General features: G+C 45.9%; 1 protein-coding gene across 5 annotated transcripts in view; it reads left to right on the top strand.

Moving 5' to 3' along the window:
• Positions 1 to 1,088: 1,088 nt before the first annotated feature.
• LOC309536272 (SH2 domain-containing protein 6-like) overlaps positions 1,089 to 11,752 on the top strand; it is a 28,582-nt gene continuing 17,918 nt past the window's right edge. For 4 of the 5 annotated variants that reach the window (XM_082230312.1, XM_082230314.1, XM_082230311.1 and 1 more), the window contains exons 1-4: positions 4,484 to 4,713; positions 6,935 to 6,969; positions 7,434 to 7,450; positions 8,850 to 8,964. In XM_082230312.1, the coding sequence (XP_082086438.1) occupies positions 4,541 to 4,713; positions 6,935 to 6,969; positions 7,434 to 7,450; positions 8,850 to 8,964 (340 nt within the window). In that variant the 5' untranslated portion in view covers positions 4,484 to 4,540. Of the gene's footprint in view, positions 3,223 to 4,483; positions 4,714 to 6,934; positions 6,970 to 7,433; positions 7,451 to 8,849; positions 8,965 to 11,752 lie in introns of those variants that run through there. The other variant, XM_082230313.1, reaches the window with a different exon arrangement.

The following is an 11,752-nucleotide window of genomic DNA, read 5'->3' as shown; positions in this document are numbered from 1 at the left end:
GCAAAAAATGTGCCTGAAAGAACTGAAATCATCATTATGGATGAAATTTATGAGTTGCCTTTTATTTAACCAAAAGTACTGCAAAGCAATTTACAACAATGATTAAATAGCATTTATGTTAAAACTATAAAACAAAACAGAAAAATTTTTCAAATGTATTTTTAAAAGGCAGAATTAAAGCATCCCATCCACTAAAAGAGGCCATAGATCATTCAAAGCCAAAGTCCCGGCAGAAGAGAAATGATTACCGTATTTTGCGCCCCATAGGATGCTCCGGCCCATAGGACGCACCTAGTTTTTTGGGGGGGAAATAAAGAAAAAAAATTATTTCCCCCCCCCAGGTGCGGGGCTGGAAGAACCAGGTTGGGGAACAGCGGGAAGGCGCGCTCTGCCTCCCCGCTGTCCCCCGAGCTTGTGGGGCTGGCTATGGGGAGAAGTGCACTGATCCCGGGACTGCAGGCAGCTCTGCGCGGCCATCGGGAGCGGGGCGGGACTTCGCGCCCCGCTCCCAGTGGCCGCGCAGAGCTGCGCTGAGCCGGGGACTGCAGGCAGCTCTGCGCAACCCTCAGAGCCGGTCTCCCGAGGGTTGCACAGAGCTTCCTGAAGCCTGGAGAGCGAGAGGGGCCGGTGCGCACCGACCCCTCGCTCTCCAGGCTTCAGCGAAAGCCTGCATTCGCCCCATAGGACGCACGCACATTTCCCCTTCATTTTTGGAGGGGAAAAAGTGTGTCCTATAGGGTGAAAAATACGGTATAGGGTCAGATAATTTGTTAGGTTGAAATTGTTTAATACTTTTAACACCAGTGTGGTGTAGTGGTTAAGAGCAGTAGTCTTGTAATCTGGGGAACTGGGTTCGCGTCTCCGCTCCTCCACCTGCAGCTGCTGGGTGACCTTGGGCCAGTCACACTTCTCTGAAGTCTCTCAGCCCCACTCACCTCACAGAGTGTTTGTTGTGGGGGAGGAAGGGAAAGGAGAATGTGAGCCACTTGGAGACTCCTTAAAGGGAGTGAAAGGCGGGATATCAAATCCAAACTCTTCTTCTTCTTCTTAAAAAAAAAGAAATGTTTTTGCCTGGTGCATATGGATGTGTAATTATGGGTTGATTGATAGAATTTATGTCCCTCTGTTCTACAAATATGTACTCAAAGTAGCTTTCAGAGTCCTAAAAGCAATACACAATAATGTGCCACATTACAATATCACATGATATATTTAAAAGCAGCGATACAAATTGCTATAGGGGCATTTCATGTTTCTTCATTCACTCACGTTTTCATCAAGTTGCTGCCCTGTGTTTTCCCCATTCTGCTTCCATTTCTCCTGCTTGCTTGGAAAGGCGAGCAGAGCAAGGCGGTTTCTCTCAGCTGTGAGGGACCTCAGTGCCGCGATTCCTCTTGTCTTGGCTTTGACCTGTGACAGATCAGGATGGTCCATCTATAGCCACTTGCCACACCATCACAAATACTTTTCTGGTTGGTGCCATTATAACACACACACACACACACTTTTTTAAATCAACACTTTAATTAGCACAAAAAAATGGTTATTTAAAATGTAAAATTTGTGCAATTGCACTAAAATGAAAGAGAATTGTAATCCTATTTTTAAATATATGTATTTTAAACCCGTTTAAACCCTTATATTTATCATTCTAGTGATGTGCGTGTTTCAAATTTTCTCTTAACATGCTAGTTAACTTTTAAAAAAATTGTACAAGTCCTGAAGAGTAATTGGGAAATAACATTTAAATAAGCATAAATTAGTACAGAAGGCTGATTCAAACATTATTTGTAAAGGTTGCTTCAGTGGTAGAGTCTCCTGACTTCAACATCTCAGGAAAGGCTGGGAAGATCCCACTTGGAGCAGACCTTGGGACTCTTTGGCAGTGGGCGCCCTGAGCAAGGCCACAATTTGGCGCCCCCAAATGGATCTTCTCAGTGAGAGATCTTCTCAACTGTGCACCCCCTTTGCTTGGCACCCTGTATGGGGCAACCTCCCACACCGCCCTCAATTTATTGGTGTTGCCAATACCAATGGTTAGCTTAGGTATAAGGCAGCTGCTCTCTGTGGGATCATCCCCACTCTTTTTGTCCCAAAATCTCTTCCATTTGTCCCGTCCGGTTCCCTGGAAAACCCACTGTTTACCGCTGAATCGGAACAATTGTCAGTTTGCAGAAAACCTCACTGATGTTTGCTTTGATTCTGCAGTAGCCTGGGACCATGACTGTCATCTAGTCCCAGCCCCTGCAATGCAGGAATCCCAGCTAATGTATCAGTGACAGATGACCATCCAACCTCTGCTTGAAAACCTCCAAGGAAGGAGAGTCCATCACCTCTCGTGAGAGTCTGTTCCACCGCTGAACAGCTCTTACTGTCAGAAAGCTTTTCTGAATGTTATGTTGGAATCTTCTTTCTTGCAACTTGAAGCCATGGGTTCGAGTCCTACCCTCCAGAGCAGGAGAAACAAGCTTGCTCCCTCTTCCATATGGCAGCCCTTCGGGTATTTGAAGATGGCTCTCATATCTCCTCTCAGTCTCCTCTTCTTCAGGCTAAACATACCCACCTCCTTCAACCATTTCTCATAAGACTTCGTTTCCAGACCCTTGATTATCTTGGTCACCTTCCTCTACACACCTTCCAGCTTGTCAACATCCTTCTTAAATTATGATGCCCAGAATTGGACCCAGTATTCTAGATGTGGTCTGACCAAGGAAGAATAGAGTGGGACTATGACTTCTCTTGACTGGGACACTAGAGACTTCTCTTGATGCAGCTTAGAATAGCATTAGCTTTTTTTGCTGTTGCATCACACTGTTTACTCATGATCAGCTTGTGGTCCACCAAGACCCCTAGATCCTTTTCACAGGTACTGCTAGTAAGCCAGGTGTCCCCCATCCTATATTTGGGCATCTGGTTCTTCCTGCCCAAGTGCAGAACTTTACATTTGTCCCTATTGAAATTCGTTTTGTTAGCTTGCACCCAGTTCTCCAACCTGTTAAAGTAATTTTGAATTCTGAGTTTGTTTTCTGCAGCATTAGCTACCCCTCCCTTCTTTTTAAGCTCCCCCCCCCTTTGTTGTTGCCATTTCTGTGTAAATCTATCCTTTGGAAGGTGTATGCAAATATGAGGCACAGTGGTTTTTTGTGCCTGCTTGGCAAGGCCAGGCCCCCATTTGCATGGCCCCCTGGCTGGGCTGCGTGGAGCTCCACTTCTTCCACAATGGTAAGATTGTCGTTTGCTTTCTGCCCAGGTATTTTAGGGTTGGTGTTCGGGAGAGCTTTCTGCTGGGAATCTGGGTCAGCTAAAAGTGAGTCCAACTGTGTGGCTTGTGGGGACTTATTTTTTAAAATGGCAAACTGATAGAGAAATGTGGTAAACAGAAGATTTGAAAAATGAGAAAATGAAATCGACATTCCTAGATGTTACCAAAGCCTAATAAAAATTGTGGTAACCATCTTTACGCTTCTTGTTTCAGAGAAGCTGTCTTCTTTGGGAATAAAATGTCCTATGCAGTTGGTGGTGGTCCTCTGCCCCTCAGTTGTCAGGGGACTGGAACTGTGACTGATTTCATGTCACATCTGTTAAACACTGAGGACTGGCAGCTGCCACTATAATGGGTGGAGAGTATGTGGAAGAAGGACGTGCACATTGCAAGGTCTGCCCAGGCTGGGCAGGAATATAAGGCACCTCATCATGTGAACTCTTTGTAGAGGTGCATTACAGACTATGGGATTCATATGACTGGGTCAGGCCAATCCACAGTTGCTTCTGTATTGCTTTTTACTGCAGGATTGTTATCCTTTGTTCACTCACATTTTACAGAGCATCTGCGCAACGTTGTCATCACATCATTGCATTCCAGTGTTGTCTGTGTTGTCCTCCTGGGCTTTTTGAGACATGGTTATTTGTGTTGTCTGTGCGCTTAAAAATGCAACTCTGACATAAGTGTGTACTGGAACTATTTTGGGAGGGGGGTGTTAAATTCCTGGTTTCTTTCCAATATTTCTTTTCTCTTTTTCCCCATTAAAGCAAAACTGTACTATTTTAGAAGGTGGTATAGAAGGGACAATTAAACACTTGAGTTGCTTAACCTCAAGGCAGGCATCCCCATAAGCACCACCACTCCAAAATACTGTAGTCTCTATTGGGCCACCTTCACCCTGCACCAAAAAAAGCACCCTCAATATTCTGTAGCTTTTTAATGTGAGTCCTTATATGCATCAATCACTACTTAGTTTCCAAGGGACGCGGGTGGCGCTGTGGGTTAAACCACTGAGCCTAGGACTTGCCGATCAGAAGGTCGGCTGTTCAAATCCCTGCAACGGGGTGAGCTCCCGTCTTTCGGTCCCAGCTCCTGCCCACCTAGCAATTCGAAAGCACATCAAAGTGTGCTTCCGGCGGGAAGGTAAGCGGCGTTTCCGTGCGCTGCTCTGGTTCGCCAGAAGCGGCTTTGTCATGCTGGCCACATGACCCGGAAGCTCCCTCGGCCAATAAAGCGAGATGAGCGCTGCAATCCCAGAGTCGGTCATGACTGGACCTAATGGTCAGGGGTCCCTTTCCCTTTCCCTTTATTTTGTTTCCAAACAGTTTGGCTCCATACTACCCAAGGGGATTCTTGATTAACAAATATAAGAGGAAGATTTTAATTTTGTTTTCTCTCTATAATTTCCTTTCCTTCTTTTTGCAGAACATATTTGGGAAGAATAAGACTCCGTGAGCAACCTTTTATTGACTTGTGGCTTATAATCAACTGCAAGCAGTAAAGTGGGCTTAGAATCATAGAGCCATAGAATCGTAGAATGGCAGAGTTGGAAGCATAGGTGTAGCCAGGAATTGTGTTGGGGGTAGAACTGAGCTATCTGCTACGTGATTGGTCACTTAGTTACGTATTTTTATTTATTTACTTGATGGGGGGGGGAGAGCTCTTACCATCAGAAACTTTTCCCTCACATTTAGTCAGAATCTCCTTTCATGTAATTTGAATCCATTTGTTTGGGTCCCACTCTGGAGCAGCAAAAAACCCAGGCTTATTCTATTCAGTATGGCAGTCCTTCAGATATTTGATTAAGGTTATTATATCACTTCTCTTATCCATGCTAAGCAAACCCAGCTCCCTCAACCATTCCCCATAAAGCTTGGTTTCCAGACCCTTGATCATCTTAGTCACCCTCCTATGCACACCTTACAGCTTGTCAATATCCTTCTTAAACTGTAGAAATGGGCACAGTATTCCAGGTGTGGTCTGACCAAGGAAGAATAGAGTGGGACTATGGCTTTCCTTGCTTTGGACATTATACATATGTTGTTGCAGCCCAGAATTGCATTAGCATTTTTTTGCTGCTGCAATCACACTGATGACTCATGTTAAACCTGTGGTCCACCAAAACACCTAGATTCTTTTCACATGTACTGCAGGCAATCCAGGTGTCCCCCATCTTACATTTGTGCATCTGATTCTTCCTGCCTAAGTGCAGAACCTGACATTTGTCCCTATTGAAATTCATTTTATTAGTTTTGACTCAGTTCTTTACTTTGGTAAGATCCTCTTGAACCTGGTTCTATCTTAGCTAGGTACCCCTCCTAGTTTAGTGTCATCTTCAGATCTGATGAGCATCCCCTTAATTCCTTCATTCAAGTCATATCCAAAGATTTCTCTGTCTTCTCCATGCAGAGGGGCTGCCACTTGCTTGCTCTCCCTCTTGCTTCAAACATAGTCGAAGAAACCTTTTTATTATCTTGAACCTTCTTGCAAGCTTGAGCTTGTTCTGAGTTTTAGCCCACCTGACCTTCACCCTGCAAGTGTTGGCTACTCATTTATATTCTTCCTTCGTGATTTGCCCCTTCTTCCATTCCTTATACATGCCTCTTTTAAATCTCAGCTCATCTGCAAGCTCCTTATGCAGTCACATGGTTGTTTTTTAGATGTCCCCCACTTTTCTTTCTTGTAAGAAATGTTTGCAATTGTGCCTTCAGTATCTCACCTTTAAGAAACTCCATCCATCACGACTCCCTTCTCTTTGAGTTTTCAGATCATGGGATTTCACCCAGTAATTCCTTAATCATTTTGAAATCAGCTTTCTTAAAGTGCAGTGTGTGTGTCCAGCTACACTCAGCTTTTCCTTTCCTCTGTCCAGTGGTACCTCGGGTTACATAGGCTTCAGGTTACATGCGCTTCAGGTTACAGACTCCGCTAACCCAGAAATAGTACCTCGGGTTAAGAACTTTGCTTCAGGATGAGAACAGAAATCATGCTCCGGTGGCGCGGCAGCAACAGGAGGCCCCATTAGCTAAAGTGGTGCTTCAGGTTAAGAACAGTTTCAGGTTAAGTACGGACCTCCAGAACAAATTAAGTACTTAACCTGAGGTACCACTGTATAATGAATCCCAAGAGGACGTTGTCACTTTCTCCCAAGGTTCCCACTACTTCCACCTCACTGATCAGTTCTTAGCTGTTGATAAGGTCCAAAATAGTTGACCCCTTTGCTGCTTTTTCCACCTTCTGGGAAATGAAATAGTGATAAAGAGATTGGTATTCTTGTCCTCTTTCCCCCCTTCTTCTTTTCTTTTTCTTTTCTCTCTTTTTTCTTTTCTTCTTTTGTTTCTTTGCTATCTTTCTCTCTTAGATAAGCCTGGCTTTTGTTGTATTTTATCTTGAAAACTTTCAATAGAAATTGATTCTTAAGAAAAACACATTGTCTGTCCCCAGAGGATTATATAAGGCACAGAGGTTCTTCCATAGACAGTTTGCTGGGGAAAGGAGGAGGGTCCTGAGGGAAGACTATGTCTAATGCACTGCTACAGAGCATCTCTAGCAGATACTTGTTCAGTCCTTTTTGGACACAACTACCCAGAGCCAAGTGGAAGAGCAACAGGGAGATTGCCATCTTATCTCATGATGCTTCTGAATGTCTAATTTTGTTCCTGCCCTTAAAAGGTCCAGAGTCCCACCTGTGCCTCCTAAGCGACCAGGTAAGCAGTGGAGTACATTACACAGGGATGCCTGTGTTGCGTTCATCACAAAGAAGTGGGGTGTGCGTGTCCCCTTTTAACTCTCAGCCCCTTAACAAACTTCAGCTCCCAGAAATCTTTGGGGAAGCCATGGCTGTGTATCATAATGCTTTAAACATTTGGTGCAAATGTGACCTTAGAATATAAGGAAGCCTCCAAAACTCCTTTATTGCGGTGTCCTTAAGTCCCTGGGCACAAAGGCCATCAGCCCCTTTGAGCTGAGCTGCCCAGTTATGCTTTCAGTGGTGTTTTCCAAAGCCTTGAGAGACTGAATCTGTTTATTAATATGAAAGTTTTAAATGGTACCTTATGATTCTTGTTGATTTTGTTGCTGATGTCTGTTTTTTTGGGAAACACTTTGTGGGAAGTTTTGCCATGTTTTTCATGTTTTTCATGGCTGAGCCAAAGCCCTTTGTGTGTTTCAGAGAAACAGCTGCAGGGGGTAAGTATTCTGCACCACCAGCCAACTCCCAGCACTATCCCTGCCATCTTAACCCCAGAGCCCTCTTGACGTCTGCTCCCTAATGCCAGCGTCACCCCTAGATAGCCCCCTAGGGCAGACCATCTTTATGTTCAAGTGAACCTGAATTTCTCTACTTGCTTCCCCCTTTTCCTTGGGGAGGGGTTTTGTGTGTACTTGCCACCCAGTCATAGCAAAGGCAAAGCCCAGTGTTTTTCTACCGCTTCCTATGGATAGCTCTCAATTCTGCCTTGGGAGAGATTGAGAAAAATCTATGGAAACCAGCCCAATGGTTGTGTGTCCACTCCCCCTGAATCCTGGGAACTATTGTTTGTTAACGATGCCAGGATTGTAGCTCTATTAGTGTTAAACTACAGTTCCCAAGATTCTCTGAGGGAAAGAAGGCACTTTCAATGTGTGCTGCACACTCTCAGGTGGATGTCCTCTGGATCTGGCTATTTGCTGGCTTCGATTTTGTTCATAAGCGGTTTCTTTTGTGGCTGCTCCCTAGCCTTCCATGACTGCAACACAGCCTGGACCACCGAATATTTGAGAATGTGAGGGCCTCACCCAGCTTCTGCCTTCCATTTGTAGCAGGAACCCCCCCACCCCAATCATTCTGTTTGCACAAACTTCACACACACTCACACTCACACACTACATACGCCACATTTCTGTTATAAATTCATAGAAAATCAACCATACATCAGATTTGCACTGTTCCATTTTTTTTTTACTCCATGTGACAAGGACTATCAAAGGGGGGTGGCTTGGTTTCTGGTCAGCCATAATCCCTTCACCATCCCAGCACATCCACAGGAGCCCTGCCCAGTTGCTATGTCAACCCTGATAATCCCAGACAGAAGACAATCAAAATCACAAAGAACAGTGGATTCACCACAGACTGAAACAAAGGACAATGATCAGATCTTCCCTCTGGGGGCAGGAAACTGCAAACTCCCCATTGTCACCTGGAAAGTACTCATGGGGAGGGGGAAAGGAGGAACCAGCTGGGTGACAGGACACTCAGGTTACCACCACAACTCCTCCCTCAACCCCTCCTTTCTGTAATGTATGCATGATGTCAACCCTTTCTGTAATGTATGCATGATGTCAACCCCTCCTTTCTGTAATGTATGCATGATGTTTCTGGGGGTGGGCTTGAGCTAGAGGAGGGGAATTTCAAAAGTTTTTATAAGGTCTTGCAGCCCATTGTTCTGGGTCTTTTCCTCTCTCCTGCGAGTGAGGGGAATACCCTGTTGCAACAGTTCAATAAAGGCCAAGCCTACAGGCTGCTGTTTTACTCCAAGTAATCCTGGTTGGTGTCTTTACTTTTTGTCCAAGGGAGCCCTCAGATTTTTCCGTTAACACATTCTTGTAGGTTCCCAGTGATACTCAAGAGGAGGAGGAAGACGATCTGTATACATATGAAGTGCCCCCAAGTAAAGGACAGAGCAAGCAAATGGTTCCAGCGCTTGCAGAGAACATATATCTTGGTAAGTTGGGATGGGTGGGCAAGACTCTGGAAACGGGACTCTCCAGACTATTGGGGGGAGGGGGGAGGATGTGATTTAGTTTACATTGATAGGCAAGCCTGCCTATTTTGAACTTTCTGAAATAATATGTGAACCAAAGCACAGCCCTCCTTTGAAGGCGACAGTTCAATGCAGTTCTCCAGCCAAGTAATGTGCATAAAAAATGCATATACTGGGGCAAAGTGTCCACAAAATTGCACATACCGGTGGAAATAGCATACAAAAGGGCATATAAGGGGAAATGGCTTTGCAAAAAATGTATTTATCAGGCAGAATTGCAAACAAAGATGGGGTGGACTAGATGATCCTCGGGTCTACAATTCTATATTAGGAGCAATTAAACATGAAACATTGCTGGATTTTTATGAGGACTTTTTAAAAAATGGCAAACTGATGTGGGAATGTGGAGAAATAAACTTAAGAGTGGAAAAATGAGGAAACAGAATTAATTGAGAGATTCCCCCACCCATACTCTGGAGCCATCATCACAACCAGCAAAGTTCCCTGTGCCATTTTGATTTAAAAAACTGGTTAATTGCAGGTTAAATGACAGTACTGCCAGGTAGGCTTATTCCAAGTTGGAAAACTGTACGCAGTGAGTGCTCATCAGTGAATCTTAACAGTGTGTCCGTCAGTGCCTGTGGAGGCCAATTCTGGATCCACACATCCTTTCACAGTGGGGACATAGGTTTTCAGGCGGGAGTTGATCATGGCGAGGGTTTGCCAAGCATGCCTTCCTCTTCACACACCTCTTCCCCTTTCTTCCTGAGTTTGAGCATCATCAAAGTCCATGACACCTTTGGTAAAGGCTGTTCTCCAATTGGAGCGCTCGAGGGCAGTGTTTCCCAGTTGTCAGTGTTTATACTACAGTGGTGCCTCGCAAGACGAAATTAATTCGTTCCGCAAGTCTCTTCGTCTTGCGAGTTTTTCGTCTTGCGATGCACGGTTTCCCATAGGAATGCATTGAAAATCAATTAATGCGTTCCAAGGGAAATCGCCTTCAGACCAGGTCCGGGGACAGTCTGTCCCCGGACCTCTTCTGAAGGCTGGGGGGGGGGACAAGGGCTTTTCTTCCCACCCCCAGCATTTAAAAAAACCCCGGGACAGCGGAGGACTTCTCCGCTGTCCGGGCGATCTTAAAATGCTGGCGGGCGGCATTTTAAAATCGCCCCGGGACAGCGGAGGACTTCTCCGCTGTCCGGGGTGATTTAAAAGCCCCTGGGAAGGCAGGCAGGGGGGACAAAGACTTTCGCCCCCCGCCCGCCTTCAGAAGGTGTTCCCTCCCCCCCGCCCGGCTTCGGAGCAGCGTTCCGAAGCCGGGCGACGGGGGCAGGTGTTCCCGCCCCCCCCCCCGCCCGGCTTCGGAGCAGCGTTCCAAAGCCCGGCGGCAGGGGCAGGTGTTCCCGCCCCCCCCCGCCCGGCTTCGGAGCAGCGTTCCAAAGCCCGGCGGCGGGGGCAGGTGTTCCCGCCCCCCCCCGCCCGGCTTCGGAGCAGCGTTCCGAAGCTCGGCGACAGGGGCAGGTGTTCCCGCCCCCCCCCCGCCCGGCTTCGGAGCAGCGTTCCAAAGCCCGGCGGCGGGGGCAGGTGTTCCCCCCCCCCGCCCGGCTTCGGAGCAGCGTTCCGAAGGCGTTCCTGCCCCACCGCCCGGTTTCGGAGGAGGTCCGAGGACAGTGGGGAAGACCGCTGCGCTTCCCCGCTGTCCCGGATATTTCCCTATGGGCTGTCGTCTTGCGAAGCAAGCCCATAGGGAAATTCGTCTTGCGAAGCGCCTCCAAAACGGAAAACCCTTTCGTCTAGCGGGTTTTCCGTCTTGCGAGGCGTTCGTCTTGCGAGGTACCACTGTACTTTTTTTTAAGATTTGCCTTGAGAAAGTCTTTAAACCTCTTTTGTTGACCTTCAGCATTACACTTTCCATTTTTAAGTTCAGAATAGAGTAGTTGCTTTGGAAGATGATAATCAGGCATCCAAACAACATGACCAGTCCAACGAAGTTGATGTTGAAGAATCACTGCTTTGACACTGGTGGTCTTTGCTTTCTCCAGTACACTGGCATTAGGATTCTTAACAAATGTGCAAATGACGCACAACTGCTTTGCAGATGGTTGGGGACATGGAGGGGAAGGGCTGAAGGAACTGGATATGGACAGCCTAGAGAAGAGAGAGCTAAGAGGGCACAATGATGTTACAAGTATCTGCCTGTCACACAGAAGAGAGCAAGGACTTCTTCTCTTCTGCCACCCAGAGGGCAGAACTAGATGGGTTTGAGCTGCAGGTGGATTTTGCCTGAACATTAGAAGAACTTTCTTGACAATAAGGATAGGGGACAGTTCAGTTCAGTTCATATCTATAAAAAAGCCCACCTAATTTGAACTTTCCTAAACTCTATGCAGACAGAAACACAGCCATTCGAAATTGCAGTTCTCCAGCCAAGTAACGTACACAAATACATACACTAGGATTAAGTTTCCATAAAAATGCATATATTTGTGAAAATGATGTAGAAAAATGTATTATATTAGGGGAAATTGCATTGCAAAATGTGCATATTAGGCAAAAGTACATAAAAACATGTGTTTATGAGGAGAAAATTGTACTAAATAGCTAATGAATTTTCATGAGGATCCAAAATAGCAATAATTACAAGCTGATGCAGAAATGTAGAGAACTGAATAGAAGAGTAGAAAACTGAGAAACTGAAAGAAACTGAAATTGGCAGATTTGCCCATCGCTACTTGATAAGAAGATCTGT

This window comes from Podarcis vaucheri (assembly GCF_965113315.1).
Source record: "Podarcis vaucheri genome assembly, chromosome: 7".
Classification (NCBI taxonomy): Eukaryota; Metazoa; Chordata; class Lepidosauria; order Squamata; family Lacertidae; genus Podarcis; species Podarcis vaucheri.
Note: the sequence above shows the minus strand (reverse complement) of the source record. Positions and strands in the feature narration are given on the sequence as shown.